Here is a 19,660-nt window from a genome sequence, read left to right on the forward strand (position 1 = left end):
GTCCAGAAGAAAATATAGAAAACTGGAAGAGACTGTTTCGCGGGATCAACAGAACTACAACATGCGAAGAAATCGAATTTGTTGTGGCAGAGACGATCGATCTACATCTTGTCAGTTCGTTTGCGTGCAGAATATGTGGACTGAGAGCGTCGACTCTGCATAAAACATTCAGGAAGAACTTTCAATAAACTAAGCAAGAGTCATTGGAAATGCTCAAACATTTTCCTCTAAGGGAATTGCAACTGAAATTCCTAGTCTCGAAACCAGTTCATTTTGACAAGAGGAATGCTAACACGGCACGCTGACAAGTACACCTCTCTCATCTGTGTAGTTTGCTATAGTGTCTCGCTTGGTGTGGTTGACTTTTCATAGGTCAGAGCCTCGGAGACTCAGAGCCACAGAGGTCAGGGCTCATAGCCTCAGAAACTGAGTATAAAAGACTAATATATAATTAATATTATAATTTTTAAATATTTGAAACATCATAATCCACGTCTTAATGATCTACTGACTTGAACAATAAATGTGGGTAAAATGTATTTTTTTTAAATGAACGATCGTATCGGGCGTATTTGGTCAATGTACTATGGTCACGTAAAGTAGTTTTTGCATTGTGCAGCGATTTTGAGTATCATTAGATACTTGCTGCATACATTTCAGCTGGATGCCATTTCATGTGTGTTTTTTAAAAGCCTGACATCTCTCGCCACTGTATTTCTAAAGGTAGGACTTGTCCGTATGTTTGACAAACTGTCCCATAAATAATCCTGTGGTAGCGCTACAAAGCATGGCCATATGTTAATTTCATTGTGTACATATCAGGTGCTTTCATTTTCCGCATTAAGAGTAGAGAGTGTCCAGATATACTTTTACCTATGTAGCACTATAAATAAAAGGGTTTCCCCATTTGTTCAGATCAATTGATGCTGGTTGCCATGGTAACTGTATTGCCAACATAGATTTCAATATTTTTCCGCATTTATTCAGTCATATAAATATAATTATAAATGTCTTCTGATCTAGAAATAAATATTACATACACAGTCTAGTCCAATTTTGTACAATACATTGATAGCAGAAAAAAATAACCAAACAAATCATTGTAAGACTAGTATTCATGCAGTGATTAATTTTATGCGAAGGTTCTCACTAAATGCATAAGTAATTTTAAGGATGCCTTAAATGTCAAACGTGTATATTGTCGAGTTAGCAGCATTTATTTTTATTTTTATGCAAATGATTTAAATTTTGTCACACTTAGCAGCCACAATATTTTGTGTTACAAAATCTCAAAATTTCTTTAGCCGTTTTACTTTTCTTTTTAGACCCTTTCACCAAATATGACTACATAGTGATTTGTTTTTTGACCATTTTTGTTTAAAACACAAAACGTGGACATGCCTGGATATTTTCACTTCATATACTGTACGATAAGATGGCTGTCTGGGTTGTGAACAAATTCAGCATATTGGCGTGTCTGAAACCAGGTTCTGAAAATGTGTTTTTCAATGGTCTTCAATCTTTGTGATTGATGATTTTGATAATGTTCATAAATACATGGCATCCTGACAAATACTAAAAATACATGCACATACAATTGTTCAATTATCTCATTAAAATATGGCAAAAATGCGTTATCAAGAATCAATTTCCAGGGCAAAATCTCTGGCATTCAAGGTCTCAATACTGAGTAGGAAAATTGGATATATTTTTTCTTGGCATGCGCATATGAAATTTACCATCTAAGAGAAGGGCCATAACAATGCGTCAATACCTCAAGGGTGGAGCATTGACTGATGATGTTATAGCATTCGTTTCTGACAAATTCCCCTGATTCCCCTCTATGGTACTCCATATTGTGGTTAATTTTTCTATTCGCCCCACACCCCCCTCCCTGGTAAAAAAATCATAGATGCATAGCCTGCTCAAATTTGGTACAACATCATGGGACCAATTATTGTAAAGGATACAAAAATGAGATGAGATGAGAATACGCTGAATACATATGTGGCATTGTTGCATTCTCCTTCAAAATACATGAAGCGTCCAATATGTCATAAAGACGTTGATTGTGAGTTAGAAATGTCTAAATACTTTAGTTTAATGCATCCATCCGCACCAATGGCAATTAAATCAGAGTCAACTGACATGAAACGAAGGAAAGCCCTGGACAGAACAGTGATTGACCTAACTTTTTCTCCTGATGATGGTCTGGAAAACACAGGAAATCCTGCATCTCAAGTTTGTATCAAGGTTGTGTGATTGCCCCAATTCGGACAAAGTCAGAAACAGGCAGTACTTTCATGGACAGCATTTCCAGCTCAAAAACTCTAGCTCATTCAAATAGTAATGGAATCATTGACTTAATTAATTTTTCCTTTTTGTTGCTTTTTGTAGATAAATTCACCAGCCACTGTGAAAAGAGAACATCTTTCAAACGACGAAATGGATGATATGTATGCCAAACTACTTACTGATTTATGGCGGACTGCTGGCCATTTTGTGTTTTGATGAATGCTATTCCAGACTAGTGGATGAAGTCCAAAACGGAGCATATGTCTGTGCATGCGTCTATTCGTCCGAAACTGTATCTTGAATATCCCTGGACTGATTTTTTTCAAACTTTGTACATACATAGTACCTTATCTGGGACTTGTGCAGATGCAATGATTTAATGATTGGATCGAAGATGGCCGACTGGTGGCCATCTTGTTTTTTTTTTGAAAACATGATATGCTGTGTCAGTTTTCATTCAAATTTGGTACATGAGGTATGCATGTTAATATACTTGTCCATTACAATTTTTTCACAATCAGATCAAAGATGGCCGACTGACAGTTTTTGACAAACATCTTGAGCATGCCTGTAGCAATTAACTTCTATGCGTATATATAAATATTGTATTTTATCAGCTGATAATATGGTAATTAGAATTGTTAACCTATGGGTACTGTGGTTTTATCCTACGAAAATCAGCATATTTATGACATACTTATCCACTCTACATAAATATGGTTTTCAAGCGAGTAGAAACACATCACACTCTAGTTAGCGAGAATGAATTGTATTTATATATTTCAATTTATCTTCAAATAATCATCGTTTCATACGCATATAAAACAAGGGGCTTTCACAATACCAGCACATGCCTCTGAGTCTCTGACTTATGAGCCTCTGAGCCTCTGAGGCTCTGATCTCTGAAAAGTCAGCCACACCTCGTATTATTCAAGCACTGTCGACAGTCTACACAATGAATGAAAGCTCTCACTCATACAATGTCATCTGAGCATAAACACGTGTGGTGACTAGCTGGTATAGTCAAGCCTCTCATTCATATTTTAATTATTCGTTTGGCCACAATTCAAGTCTGGAAACGTGTTAAAGCAGAACTAAAAGTACACTGAAAGTTATTCAACTGTTTTCCTTATTTCTATGACAATGAAACCATGTGCCATGCCAAAGGTAAGTTCACAAACACTTTAATTATATAATGACGTTGTTTCTATTTCTAAGCATAGATGTTGTCACCTATTCGGCACACTATGTGCTATTTTATATGTTATAAGTTTCCATTACGTATTCAGAATGCATTTTGCAATTCCAGTTGTGCAAGGGAGTCAGCGAACCATGGCGAAATCAAATTAACTAAAAAGGTGATATGGATGCCACTATGAGGCCGACACTATGTTACAGGCCTCGAAGTTTATTTTTATTTCTACCTGCCCTGCCCTGTCCTATTGGGCAGGTACCCTGGGTGAAAAAAACCTGCCCACAAAATATTTTACCTACCCAACCCAAATTTGTAATTAAAGTCATCTACATGTTATCGTGCAGTTCCTTTTGGACATGGACCCTTCAAGAAGGCGTCTTCTCTGGGCAGAAGCATGCCTTTGTTCCAGTGCTCTCACATCCACAAATTCACCACTTTCTGGCCCTTCTAAAGAGATTCGTAGGAGCATATCCAAGGTGGGAATATTTAAACTACTACGCCAGTCTGTTTGATACGTTTCATGGCTGAAAACCCTCGTTCACAACAAGCTGGGAGAAAGTTCTGCTAAAGTTGCAAATACATGGTTTGTCTATGTCTTCTGTTAATTTATAATTTAATGTCCAGCCAATTAGCGTGTATAAGAGCATGTAACCAGCCCAGATGGTGAGTACAGCAACATGCAACAATAAAAATTTGAGGTGAAATAATGCGAATATGAAAAAAAGTAGTGTGGATACCAAAAAAAATGATGCAAATATGAATGAAAATGGTGTGTATATTAGATGAAATGATGCGAATATGATTAATAATGGTGTGAATATTAGATGAAATAATGATTGATTGGTCTTTCAAGTGACATCAGTAGGACATCCTTTGTGTAACAGCATCAGATCGACTCTCCTGTAAGAGTTGAAGCATAGTTGTAAGGTATGATAGATGATCTTACTACCCATGTATTGTTCCATTGTCTTGATCACCATGACAAATGGTAACCCCTCTGACTTGCATTGATTTCACAAACTGAATACACACACCATTTATTGGGGCATTTGAGCTTCACGCTGATGCCAGTACGTTCAATATTTGGGAGGTCAGGGTGCATGGTCCAGGAAAGATGCGTTTGCTTACACAAGTCGTTGACGTCAATGAGCAAAATTATTTATTTATCACATAGGGTCGAGTTTTTGGCATTGACATGGATTGTGATCAACAAGTAATGACTTACTATGGTGTCAATGTTTGTAACTGTTACTGTTGATATCTACAAAGTTGAATGCAACATGACAACACTGATTAGCTCAAATGAATCAAATCCAACCACACTGGTACTGACGACATTGTACAATTTGACACAGTTGAACACTCCATCTGAAAGTGTCGAGCTCTCAGATAAATGACTGTTTCCATTCAGGTTGTTGTGATGATCAAGACAATGAAACTATGCGCTGTGAGATAATCCAACTACCATGCGAATCTGATTGACCTCTTCATACCATGTTTTCCCTTCACTATCCATTCCCATTCACTCCACTGGCTGCTTGGATACGCAGCTGAACTTATGAACTTATTCAAAAGCTTACATTGCGTCAGTGTACTATCTACACGGTAACTAATTCAGCCATGCTTGTCATAGGATAGCGGATTCTCGTAAGATAATTGGTTCGTTTCCATTGTATCAGACCACAGAGAGAGCTTATGCATCCAAATCATTGTGTATTTGGCTACTGATATACAAATATAACCATTTATGCATGGAAGCCGATCGTTAGGTCAGTAACTGTCGGTGGATAATAAGGCGTAAATACACAGGTTGTTACGTCTTGTCAACATTGCATGTACACACACTAATATTCGGTGTTAAATCACCTGTTATTTCATATCATTTTTTTTTAGATGATGGTACGTTTCATGACCATTATTGGATTTGTTGGGATAGTTATTTTGGTAATGATACATGTAAGTCCATTTTATTTATTCCTATTTGTCTCTAATACAACTACTATTAGGTCAAAGTTCACACAGCAAAGTGTACGTTATTATTCCCTGCAATCAATTATAGGCGTGTTCTCATCGCATTCTTATTGGTCGATCGGTTTTGCAGCGTAACAGAAAATACAAGTGCCCATGACGTATTTAACCAATTGTCGATTTTTAACGCTGTTGTCGTCTAAGACGTAGCGGAGCTGTTCATATATGCGATTGTCCGTCGCCATCAAAACATTTACAGTTTTGGCCTCTTCTCGAAAACCGTCTAGCAGATTTTTTTTTGCCACGATATCATTAATTCTTTATTTTTAGAGCATATTGTTGGAACAATTTTAGTTTAGTTGCTATTTGATTAATAGCCAGAACCAAACTACTTTTTTGTGACTTACTTATCTTGGCTTACACAATGTTATTGTACGATAGCACAGCTATTTCGACCGTCAGGTCGGTTGTTTCTATCCTTCTGTGTATTATAATAATTTCGGCGTGATATACTAGAAATACACGACCCGGCACTGCTGATTATCATAAGAAAATATTCGCTCGACTGCAAACTATCGAGATATAGCATGCGTTGTACTGAAATATACGACTACGTGAAGATCAGAATAATTGATGAACACTAAAGCCCGCGTATGCTATTTATAATTCTGTTTTAAATACTTTTAAAAAATAGGGCGGAAAGGCATTTTTTTTTGCGATTAAATCACTCCGTCGGAGCTCTGTTGCTAGCAAAGTTAGTGAAAAAAAAGATGGGCCGCACTTTTTGGTGATGTTAAATCATTATTTTTGTACTAAGCCCGCCATACACTGCCCGGACTGAGCATGCTCAACAAAATATCCCGTACACTGACGCTGTAATCATCAATGAAAAACACCTTCGCATAGTTGCAACTTTGTTGGCGCCATTCAATCGTTAAGTTTGTGTTGAATTCTCAATTGATCCAATAATGGAAACTCGTCGGTAATTTGTCTGAATTACTATTATGATAGCATAAAACATAAGAAGAAGTACATTTTTCATCAGTATGTCTCAAATGTAATAATTGTAAAACGTTTTTACCATCGATAATGCTGATAGAAAATGTTCCTAATCTCCTGCATACATGTCACAAATTAATGTTTAATGTTTTATTAGAGATTATTACTTAAAATAACACATGATTGTATACCTTATAATAAGGTATCGGCAAATGAAAATTGGCAAATGCAAACATTTCCGCTTGTCGTATAATGTCGTACAATTACCGACAATTTGAGATTTTTGATAGACTAGACAAAAATGCAAGTTCAGGCACCAAGCTTAAAGTTGTTTTTACAAACTGTGCATACTTCGTCTTTAATGTCGCTGATATTTGGTGACTATAATGCTACGTTGTATAACTGTAAATTGGTGTTGTACGTATAAGGTGTTATATAATTAATATTATTATACATCTGTCGTCGTAACACCATAAATTACTGTGTGGCGTAATTTTGTGGTATTTTACGGAGTATTTTCATCCTACCATATAGGAAATGAGAATTCCAAATATGAAATGATTGCACGCGTAAGCCTTCTTTAATATAATAAAAACAAACATGGCTGCCACCACGGTTTAACCGGACTCCCACAAAGAAGTTCGCTGATTCTGTTCTAAACTTTTTAGATTTCGGCATTCCCATGATGTATCCTTGGAAGGAAAAGATGTATAATATTAATAATAATAATAAGGTTATTACGAGGATACCTGAAAATATGCACCTAGGCTGTGCTGCGCGTTGTTTGACACTTCCGCTGCACTGTCTTCGTGCATACTTTGAGGTATCCTCGTAATATCCACATAATATACAATTTAACATGAATGTATTTTTTTTTTCTGTAATTCCCATTTGCAACATATTTCTGGATTTAACGTGTCGCCCATGCACCTGAAAGTATTTTCAGCAAACACAAAATCCCCACTATGGCGTTTCCCAGTTTCCCAATTCTGCAAATTGCGCCCGCAAAATTAAATTTCAGTGGATAAGTGTTTTTTTTAGAAGATTGCCATTCAAGCGTTTGATAAAGCTAGTCAATAATGCAAGTTTACATACTTTTTATATACTTCAAGCAGTAATTATACAAAACTATGTATAGTCCATTTGTAATGTTACTATGTAGCTGATGTTGTAATGTAAAACTTTTATATAATAATGTATATTTAATGTACTAATGATTTTTTATAAAAAAATAATATATAACAGAAATGAACCTGTTGTCTGTAATTCTCATTTGCAGCACATGTCGACCATGAATCTGAAAGCGCTTTCAGCAAAAACAAATTTCCAAATATGGCGTTTCCCCGTAAACGATGCGAGCAACAGAATGGCTTTGAAACGTCATACATGGAATATTACCTTGGGTGACCTAGGAAGTATGGGAATGACCAGCGCTAAAAACTCGTTATTTCGCATCAGAGGAAATATCTCAAATTTCCACTTTGCTGATCACATACACATTGTGATAGATGCCAAAGATGATAACGGAAGGCAACGCGTTCTTGGTGGTGATATATGGAAACCAATGATGTTCAATTCAAATCTCAAATCCAGTGTAATGGGCAATGTAGTTGACTATGACAACGGTACATACAGTATATACTTCTTCGCTGCATGGAGTGGGGAAGCGTTCATTGATATTCAGCTTGTTCATACTCGCGATGCAGCACTGTACATTGAGGACGTTTTCAGAAAAACAGAAAAAATGACGTGGCAAGGTGTCTACAGCAGAGGTGGCTTAGAAGAGACGAGTGTGTGTCATCTGCGTCGTGAAGGGACGTGGGCAAATCAATGTGAACACATGAGAAATCCACATTTTGGTAGAACGCTCATTTTGTGTGAAAAACCAGTGAATCTGACATGTGGGGACTTACAATTTTTTCATACAGCAAGTGTATCATTGGACAATAAGCAACATCTGGAAGACATGTTTAACAGGTATTTACATATGCCAGCAATATAATATACCGTCTAATGAGATAAAATTAATTGTGTACCCAAAGTGCAGGCGATAATTCATATTTAGATGACTTGTACACTATGCTGTGCGTCTGTAAGTAGTTTTCCAGTCCTAAAATATATATAACATCCGCCTTCAGGGAAATTAATCATAGGACAGCTTCATAGTGGCATTGACTTATAATGTTATGATTACAACAATGTTCTGCAAGTCATATGGAAAGCACTATAGTTCTGGTCTTGGTTTAACTTCGTAAATCTTGCAACAAATTATTGGAGTGGATGCTTATATATATTATTATTTGTATTTAATATTTATTGCACCAGGTGTGTTGCAATCAATTTATTTGTATATAAACTGAAAATTGTTAGTTTATATAACTCCATGAAATCCTCCATGAAGATAGCTAAATCAGATTTATCCGAATATTCATCATTTTTTCTAGGGCCATGTCAGTGGTGTGTTTGACAAAATAATATTATAATTGTGGCATAAATTCATACTTGGCATGTGTAATAAACTTAACTATGATGCCACTGTCACACGCTTAATCACAGATAAGTTCTTGCCTATTGACTTGTGAAGAGCTCGGGCTTCTAACAGACAACAACTATTTGATTAGGACTCAGGATGTTCAGGATAAAATATTTCAGGTTACAAATGCAGAGCAGGATGCGCTTACCCATGTTTAGAACTCTATACTCTATTGTTTTTGTGAATTTGTGTTCTTGAACTGTATATCCTGTCAATAATGTTGTTTTATAATCATGATCATATTAATCCACTCGGATATTTACTTAAAAGCCGAGGCAAACGACTTGACTTGATTTGATTTGAACTTGAGATGAGAACTATTTAGAACCCTTCCTCTTTCAAGAATATTGACCTCCTTCACTCATATTCCATTATAAACTCCACGCGAAAATTTAAGTGCGTGACAAAATGGACAATTGGGCTTCATTGTAACCTTAATTTTGCTTTGTACAACTTTCAGCTGATTTCTATTTTCAATTATTAATCAACAGATCCTATCAGAAGATTAACGGCAACCCAAGTAATTTGATCATACATAGTGAGTAGATTACTATACATCTTTTTAGTTTGCCCGTTAAAATTACATTTTGATGGGGCTCTTCTATTAGGTTGACACGCCATTGCCGACAGTCATGTAAACAAGTAGGGTGTTTAAATTATTCTATAAAACTTGGTGAACTGAGACAACTGTGAAATACATATACATTTTTCTACTTACATCATGTGGTGGTTTTATATAAGTATTGAATTGTACTTATCCACAGTTTAAATCTGTTAAACATACATGGGTTACCTGATCAATCACTAATCTGCGTGTTAATTTTGTAGTTTACTAATCGTATTGTTCAGAAACCGTGAGGGTTTAACGATATACATGTAAACAAAACCTGTAGTGCTCCTTGTACGCTATCATTTATCTGTAATGTCAAGGGAAGTAACACAATCATAACTGGTATCATGTTTTGTTTTGTTTTCATATATGTTAATTTTTCTTTTGTTTTTTATCATGCACATGCTCACAATGGTGTGCTCTTTATCAACAGACTCATCGTTTGGACTACAATCTTTATTAAATAAAATTCCAATATGCAGTGACGGACTATATATGGATGAATTCAAGCCTACTGGTTTCTGGAACAACAACACCTGGCATTCGTTGGTTTGTCAAACTACTCGTTTTGACAGACAGTCCAGTAGAATGTGTTTAAATGAATATAGTGAGTTATATTTTCTTGGTGACTCAACATCAAGGCAGTGGTTTATAGAGTTATACCAATTACTTGGTATTCCAAGCGATAATGTCACGTGGGATGAACATTATAAAAATACTCCGAAAAAAATCCAAAAATTCCTTTACAAGAAGACGCGGGGAAAAGCTGTCATCGACGGTATGACTCTGTTCTTTTTATTCCACCCGTTGGCCTCAACTAAACAAAAGTTATCACTAGAACATTTTCCATTAGAATACGAGATTTTGGAAAATATTAAAACATGTAACACTATAATAGTACTTGGCACATGGGCTCATTACACACATTGGACTGTGACTGCATTTGATGAAAGACTGCGATATATTAAACAACACTTGTATGAATATAAAAAGAGATGTCCAGGTTCAAAGATTATTATTCGTGGTTCGCATGCGCGGGAACATGATGGATGGGAAAAGAACCTTGGCAATAGCGATTTTTTGTTGAGAGGCGTCAATGATATATTGAAAAATGTCTTTAAATCCGAGTTGTGGTTGACATTTATTGATGTTTGGGAACTTAACTATTCCTCCTTTGCGAATAAGACTGTGCATATGCCTGAACACGTGGTAAAAGAAGAGATAAATCTTCTACTCTCAAATGTATGCCCCGAGAAGTATTATTAACATTGATTGAATGTAATAATTGTTTATATCAATCGCTTTGAGATTGACAACAATTAAATTATAGTACATAGCAGGATGACAAGTTTAATATGAACAATAAATATTCTGTAATTTCATATTGATCATTCTTCATAGCCTAAGACCTGTCACAGACTGCGGCTTTGTTAAGCAATTATCATTGACAACGCATATATTATGTGGCTCATTTAAGCCAAATCATATAACTCACAATATACTTCATGTCTGTAAATGTGAATTAACAAAAATGCATGACGGTTTTAGAACACTACTTGATAATTCTGGTCATACGCAAACGGTTTCTTTTCAAAATTAAACAGAATACAAACGTGACTTTGATGCAATTTCTTTTAAAATGTACAAAATGCAACACTAGCTTTCAAATAGCTCTCATACAAGTTTTAGTTCATTGTAATTGGAAATGCTAGCCTCAACCGACTTTATTCAAACTTGATAGATTCTTCACATCTACATGTGGGAAAAGTTATCAACAAATCCATTCTTACCATTAACATGGCAACGGACAACAAAATAATTGTTAGAATTCATAAACGGATTGCAAATCAGGCTACCAATTGTTCGTATTTTCATTTGATATGTAGGTTTGGCTTAGGGTACAAAAGACTGGCATGTTTGTATGTGGTACTGAAAATATTTTCCAGTATGCAAACAATTGTAAATTTTCCAAAGTTTGAAAATTGTTAAATTCTATAAATATATCAATTGCATGTCTAAATCTTTATAGTATGTAGCAATAAAATTGTTTTAGTTGTCTGTTCTTTACTTATACTGTGTTAAATCACTATAAGAGTTATTTTGCTTGTGGGACCCAACAATTTCAATTCATTTGTCCTTGTTTAGTTTGTTTGTCTTGAATTGTATCAAGAAGTGTTTTAGTGTACTTGCAATAGACTTTACTTGATGGTGCACTATTGCTTGCATTTATGTTGCGAACAAATAGCATAGCGCCGGTCGGCATTTTTTATTCTGGTCGGAAATTCTGAATGAGGTATTCTAGCAGCGAGCATGGGTAGATTTTTTGAAAAATAACGAACGAAGAAATCGATAGCTAAAAAGGTGTTTGAGTAATATTTTCAAACATAAAACGCAACTGGATGTGTTTTTACTAAAATAAAAGAGTTTGCAATCGACCAATACACTCACGTGACACTACTTTCCCGATGTAGGTGCGTGCAGGGAGCTGGTTCGAGTAAACTACTTCCTTGGGAAGCTACTTTCATTTTCGCACCCCAGGCCACGACACCAGATCTATTCACACTACTTGCTGAGACTTCGTACTTGATATGGTTGCGCATTTGTCGTTATTTTGTGCAAAGTAATGACTAACGAAACAGCGTTAATTTTTGACATAGAACAAAGGCAGATAGAACAGTGGTGGACTAATTAGAATAGCAGAACCAATCCTTTGTACTGACATTTTGTGGTTCTTTGATAAGACCGATATAAAAAATAAATGTAGTAGTCCAGATAATCGCGGTGTCGTAATTAATCAATATATAAGTTAAGACAAAACATCTATTCCCTTTTATACTTGATATATATACAATTAAAATATATAAAAATATTCTGGTTATTTGAGCTCCCCAGACCAATACTTGCTTTAACATTGGTCACGTGAGTGATGTGATCATGTGACCGGGCGCGTCATCTGACTTCATATTACGCCCTGAGCGTAACCGTCAGCCGGAAATGATACATTTGTTGTCCATTCAGTTGAACGTAAATCAACGACAATTTCTGAAAAAAAACACGCAGATTTTCCTTCAACGTTTATAACGTATACTTCTAAATAACCGCTGATTAAGTTGGACGGAAGAAACGTAAATGCAGAAATATACACCAACTTACGTTTCCGGCGTATTTTTGTGTTCTTCCACGTCATGTACGCAGAGTACGCCCATTGTAAATTACATTTATTTAGATGTTTTCCGGGAACTGCCTCATAATATTTATCCGTACATGGTGTGTATAACCGTTTACAATTTAAAATGTGCATTAGCTATAAGAGTTGCCAAAATATAAAATTAGTCCGAATTCGTATATAGCTTGTTTTTAAATTGCTCGTTAAGTACAATTACTCACGCATCATGATACTGCCATCAACGACAAACAGTTGTGGCTTGAAGAGTGATGTACCCCCAGACGTGTTTAGCTCTAATACACCACGCTTCTTGTACGCCTTTATTAAATACATTTTATGAGATTTCAAAAATCTAAAAAAAGTCTAGTTGGGCTATGATAGAATGAAGTTTCATCATATTTTATGTTTTGGGCCGACTTATATTTGTCATACGTTGGTTCACAAGTAATTCATGGCAAGACTGGTCCAACCGCAGTTTCATCAAAATTCGGCGACTTGTTATCCGGCCCGTCTGGTGTGAGCCGAGTCGTGGACTATTGTTCGTATTCTACACGTCATGACCACAGAGAATCATATTTCAGAGCCTCCAAAGTGTTCTCTTATTCCTGATTTCAATCGCAAAACAGAGGGACACTTCCTGACATTCACCCTAAGAACGAAGCAAATATCCGAAATGTGTGGGATCGAGAGCTTATTGAAACAAAAGACAACCCGGAAGTCGATGAACTGTTTGGAAACCTACACAGACTCGTATCTTTCGATCGATAATGGGAAATACACTGCCAAATTACCTTGGAAAAAAGATCACCCACCATTACCGACAAACTATGACGTGACAACACGCCGCACACGGAGTATGATTCGTCAACTCACCCCGAACGTTACTGGATGTGATTGTGATAACGTCGGGTAATTTAGAACTTAGCAATTTAATTTTCGATAACCGTGAATGTGTATCTAATTTACGTAATATGCAGCATTTTTACTATCGTCTAGAAGGGGTCCCGGTGTTTGTGACTGGTGTAAAAACATCACGTTCCGTAATATCGTGATCACCAGCAAGACCGACAACGTGACGGCTATCAAATAACACCTTTAAAAATCGTCTCTAATTCGGGCCTCACTTACCGCGTATTCGATATTTCGCAGTGGTTATAACCTAACATATTCCATAGCATTCATGGGGAGTATGATAGTGTCAGCATCAGTCGTTGCGGACTGGTTGCCGACTGGTTGATATACGGACTTTTCGGGCTGATAATTTCGATAGTTATTTTCGTTGGATGTCATGCTGTTTTAATCTTTTCACATTGCGGTACGTACAACCGAGTACACGCGTCAGTATCACGATAATTATGCTTTGAACGCCATGACAAATAATAATAGGAAAATGATGTCTAAGAAGAGAAACGTGCCGCTACTCAGTAGTTGTAGTAGTGACGACGACAATGAAGAACCATTTTTTACTCGGTAGCGTGTACAAATTACAATCATTTTATGATGTATTTTTGCACAACGAATAGACTGACGAAAGTCCTCGGGCCTAATGCAATTGTGTTTCATAGACATTTGAACGCCAAAGGCGTTTTGTGAGAAATGCGAACCCTTTCACGCAAGGGACTATAGTCCCGAGAGACTGTCCACGTCTGCAGGGTTCTAGTTGGTATGAATAATTGATAGTTGATGCTGACGTCACAAAATAAATTATATTAACATAATGTATGGAAATTTATTCTAAATGACCCGCGTTGGTTGTTCACGTTATGAACATAATGAATACAGTCACTCCAAACAAAATAGCAAAGCAAAATATTAAATCGCCTTGAACCAAGGAAACATCGTGCATTGTTTGTGGCAGTCAAAATGAAAATATAGAAAACTGGAAGAGACTGTTTTGCGGGATCGACAGAACTACGACATGCGAAGAAATCGAATTTGTTGTGGCAGAGACGATCGATCTCCATCTTGCCAGTTCGTATGCGTGCAGAATATGTGATCTGAGAGCGTCGATTCTGCATAAAAACATTCAGGAAGAAATTTCAACAAACTAAGCAAGAGTCATTGGAAAGGCTCAGACATTTTTCTCTAAGGGAATTGCAGCTGAATGTCCTAGTTTCGAAACGAGTTCTTTTTTAGAAGAGGAATGCTAACACGGCACGCTGACAAGTACATCTCTCCCATCTGTGTAGTTTGCGATAGTGTCTCGCTTGGTGTAGTTGACTTTTCAGAGGTCAGGGCCTCATAGGCTCAGAGCCTTAGAGGTCAGGGCTCAGAGCCTTAGAAACTGAGTATCAAAGAATAATATATAATTAATATTATAATTTTAAATATTTGAAACATCATAATCCACGTCTTAATGATCTCCTGACTTGAACAATAAAATGTGGGTAAAATGTATTTTTGTATATGAACGATCGTATCGGGCGTATTTGGTGAATGTACTATGGTCACGTAAAGTAGTTCTTGCATTGTGCAGCGATTTTGTGTATCATTAGATACTTGCTGCATACATTTCAGATGGATGTCATATCATGTGTGATTTTTAAAAGCCTGACATCTCTCGCCACTGTGTCGTGACACTTTTGAGTCTTCGAGACGACGACGATACTCACAATTATTTCCCGGTAAATCAATGCGCGCGTTGTGCGTCTTTTTGCTGTTTGAACAGAAGACGTCCACATGAGCCGACACACACATAGAGGTACATCAAGAAGTTCAAGGTATGCCAATTTTATAGTGTCAATATTTATGCCAGCCTCCCTGAACACCAGTGTATATTTTGATGCTGATCCGACAAGAATATTTTAATGCATGCAAGCACAAGCATGTTCGTCAATATTTTTTTGCCACATGCTCCAATTGGAGTTGACAAATCGACATGCTCTTTCACGTTCGATTTGAAAAACGTACTTTGCTTGATGTATATTTTGCTTCCCTAACACTGTAAAATAAGCATATGTACTTCTAAAGGTAGGACTTGTCCGTATATTTGACAAACTGTCCAGTAAATAATCCTGTGGTAGCGCCACAAAGCATGGTCATTTGTTAATTTTCTTGTGTACATATCAGATGCTTTCATTTTCCGCATGAAGAGAAGACTATGTCCAGATATACTTTTATCTATGTAGCACTATAAATAAAAGGGTTTCCCCATTTGTTCAGATCAATTGATGCTGGTTGCTATGGTAACTGTATTGCCAACTTAGATTTCAATGTTTTTTCTGCATTTAGTCAGTCATATGAATATAATTATCAATTTCTTCTGATCTGGAAATATATATTACATACACAGTCTAGTCCAATTTTGCACAATACATTGATAGCAGGAAATAATAACCAAACAAATCATTGTAAGACTAGTATGTATGCAGTGATTAATTTTATGCGAAGGTTCTCACTAAATGTATAAGTAATTTAAAGGATCATTACATGTCAAACTTGTATGTTGTTGAGTTTTTTGTTTTTAGATGTATCCATGTCCTATGAAAGGTTGTAGCAGTTCATCATTCTGAGATGAGAATACGCTGATGACACATGTGGCATTGTTGCATTCTCCTTCAAAATACATGAATTGTCCAATATGTCAGAAAGATGTTGATCGTGAGTCAGAAATGTCTAAGCACTTTAGTTTAATGCATCCATCCGCACCAATGGCAATTAAATCAGAGTCAACTGACATGAAACGAAGGAAAGACCTGGACAGTACAGTGATTGACCTGACTTTTTCTCCCAATAATGGTCTGGAAAACACAGGAAATCCTGCATCTCAGGTTTGTATCAAGGTTGTATGATTGCCCCTATTCGGACAAAGTCAGAAACAGGCAGTACTTTCATGGTCAGCATTTCTAGCTCAAAAACTCTAGCTCATTCAAATAGTAATGGAATCATTGACATTATTAATTTTTCTTTTTTGATTCTTTTTGTAAATACACCAGCCACTGTGAAAAGAGATTGTTTTTCAAACGAGGAAATGTATGATATGCAAGCCAAATTACTTACTAATATGAAAAAATATGGCTGACTGCTGGCCATTTTGTATTTTAATGAATACTATTCCAGACTAGTGGATGAAGTCCAAAACGGGGCATCTGTCTGTGTATGCGTCTATTCGTCCGAAACTGTATCTTGAATATCCCTGTACTGATTCGTTTCAAACTTTGTACATACATAGTACCTTATCTGGGATTTGTGCAGATGCAATGATTTAATGATTGGATCGAAGATGGCCGACTGGTGGCCATCTTGTTTTTTTGAAAACATGATATGCTTTGTCAGTTTTCATTCAAATTTGGTACATGAGGTATGCATGTTAATATAGTTGCCCATTACAATTTTTTTCACAATCAGATCAAAGATGGCCGACTGACAGTTTTTGACAAACATCTTGAGCATGCCTGTAGCAATTAACTTCTATACATATGCATATCGATAAATATTGTATTTTATCTGCTGATAATATGGTAATTAGAATTGTTAACCTATGGGTACTGTGGTTTTATCCTGCAAAAATCAGCATATGCCAATGAGCATTTCTGGAATATTTTCAACAGGAGTATCCTAACTATCCGAATATGAATGCTTTTTTCACAATGACTAGTTTCTAAAACAGTTTACAGTACCCTACTAGTAATATAAGAAATGGATACAATATTGTTCATGTGGCAGACATTTGAGTCTTTAACCCTTGACAGCAAAATATTCTTTCCAACTAAAATTTGCTGCAAATGTTTTCACATTTTCGGTAATTTGGACTGCGCAGATACATTCTGACATTAGTATTATTTTTTTGATCAAAAGGTTTGACACGGACACGAGCAGGCCATAAAAATAACTATTTTGTCAATTGTGTCAAAAGTTGATAGTGATTGCCAAGGGGTTAACAATGCTTCAAAATGCAAGTCTGAATTTAGTCTGTAGGCTTTTGAAAACGCTGTGATTAAAACTACAAAAATCATTTTGTTGCTATGTTTCATTTCAGATTTTGGAGCAATTTTGATCTCCGACAGTGATGATGATGATATTGGTTCTCAGAAATACTGCAATAGTGACAGTAAATTTCCCTGCTATTCCATGGGTAAAAGTCGGAGGTACACGCCAATAGAAGCAGTTCAAATTTTAAAGAAAGTAAATCATCAACAATCTAAGTGTAAGCAGGTACCCCCAACATGTCGAGAGAATGCTGCATTTCTTATGAATCTCAATTCTTTCACTTGTATAGATGACATAAGAAGTGACATGAATGGGACATTTATACATACCCAGCTTATAGGCTGTAGATTGGAGGAGTGTGAAGAGGTTGATACAGAGTTGTAAGTGTATATCCTAAGTGCAAACACGAAAATCAGCCCTGTTAAGGATAATGAATTTCGATTCACATAAATTCAAAAAGAAATTTCATTTGGTAAAGTCATCCTTTTATATGACAGACAAGATGAAAAACCTGTAAATTCAGTCGCACTTCTACAATGCCACATTGATAATGGAGAAACATCAGTAGATTTTGAGGTGCCTACATATGGAGGGAAAGGAAAAAAAAACATTTCACAGTAAACGAAAGGCCACTTCTGCTAAGGCAATGGAATAATTGTCACAAGGGACCTCCACTGCTGTTGTGCATAAGATGCTGCGTGATGAAACTGAAAGAGCACTTCAAGCAACACATCCTGGTGATTGCTCAATAGGAAGACCCTGAGAGAAATGAAGGTTAAAGTGAAAAATGTAACATCAAGTGACTATGTGAAAGACTTGAAAGAATATGCCAGAGTAAAACATGAAAATGGTGATCCTGTTGTGTTGGGGCATAAGACGTATCCTTGTGACATGTGGGTACTTGGTACAAAACAGCAAATTTTTGATATGAAACGATTTTGTAGTGAGGAGATTTTAAGCTATCCACTTTGAGTTGATCCAACATTCATGATTGGGAAATGTGAATCTCGCCCCTTCACTTACAGGCACTTGCTGTTAAAAATCAAGATTTCGGGCCAACCACCAGTGTTTCTAGGACCTGTTGGACTACACCACTGCAAAGATTATACCACCTTTCAGAAAATTGTATGCTGTATCACATTCTTCAAAAGAGAGCTGAGAGAAAAACTGAGAAGTTATCTAACAGATGGAGAGAAAGACTTAGTACAGGAACTGGCAGAATAGTTTCCAAAGGCTGTTGGCTTGAGGTGTTTTCTCCATTTCCGTGCAAACTGCAATATGTTTCTAAAAAAATCGGAATCAAAGATGTTGCTGACCAGAGTTTCTTTCTCGTGAAGACATTTGGAAGAAAGGACAGTCCCGAAGAGGTATAGTGGATGCTGTGGATAAGAAGGATTTCAAACGAAGACTTAAAGAGTTGAAAGTCCCAATGGCTGAAACGGAGAAGGAGATTCTGAAGCTGAATGTTGATGGTTATCAGTCTCAGTATTGGATATACTTGGATAAACACACGAGATGATTAAACATTCTATAATTAGATCAGCTCGAATGAAGGCAGGGAAGCTGATAGATGATGGTGGTGTTCCACTGCGATGTTACACTAATCAGTCTGAAACTACTAATTTACTTCTTACCAAGCAGTGATTAAAACTAAGAAAAAATGGAAGTAACAACAGAAGTGTTTGAATCAGTTGTTAAACGCCAGCAACATGAGCTCATGATGGCACTGATTGGTCTAAGCGATGAATATGAGTTGGCCGACATAGCTGAGCATCTTGGTGTGAACCAATCTGATTGGTTCGACTGGAATGAAGAGCAAAGGAAAGATTACGTATCCCAGTTCAACCAAATGAGCCTCAATGATGTTTACTCAAAGAAGCAGATTGAACTCCTTTTACCAGAGCCAGAGCATGAATAGTTGAGCCTCACTGTTGATGTCAAAGAGTATCTCCACAAGTTCATTGA

General features: G+C 36.5%; 1 protein-coding gene across 1 annotated transcript; it reads left to right on the forward strand.

Moving 5' to 3' along the window:
• Window positions 1–2,401: 2,401 nt before the first annotated feature.
• LOC102805729 (NXPE family member 1-like) lies at window positions 2,402–11,665 on the forward strand. The gene is made up of 5 exons (XM_085506488.1): window positions 2,402–3,462; window positions 5,384–5,446; window positions 7,737–8,434; window positions 9,482–9,528; window positions 10,034–11,665. Exons 1-5 carry the CDS (start codon window positions 3,433–3,435, stop codon window positions 10,864–10,866), a joined length of 1,671 nt encoding a protein of 556 aa, XP_085362614.1. The 5' UTR covers window positions 2,402–3,432; the 3' UTR covers window positions 10,867–11,665.
• Window positions 11,666–19,660: the final 7,995 nt, after the last annotated feature.

The sequence above is a fragment of the Saccoglossus kowalevskii genome, chromosome 12 (genome assembly GCF_978046115.1).
Source record: "Saccoglossus kowalevskii chromosome 12, keSacKowa6.1, whole genome shotgun sequence".
NCBI lineage: Eukaryota > Metazoa > Hemichordata > Enteropneusta > Harrimaniidae > Saccoglossus > Saccoglossus kowalevskii.

What these genes read in the sequence shown, in the direction of transcription:
- LOC102805729 (XM_085506488.1), top strand. Translation starts at nt 3,433, where the DNA reads ATGACAATGAAACCATGTGCCATGCCAAAG. An exon ending in AACCATGTGCCATGCCAAAG is followed by an intron (nt 3,463 to 5,383) that starts GTAAGTTCACAA and finishes ATTTTTTTTTAG; the next exon opens with ATGATGGTACGTTTCATGAC. An exon ending in CTGGAAGACATGTTTAACAG is followed by an intron (nt 8,435 to 9,481) that starts GTATTTACATAT and finishes ATTAATCAACAG; the next exon opens with ATCCTATCAGAAGATTAACG.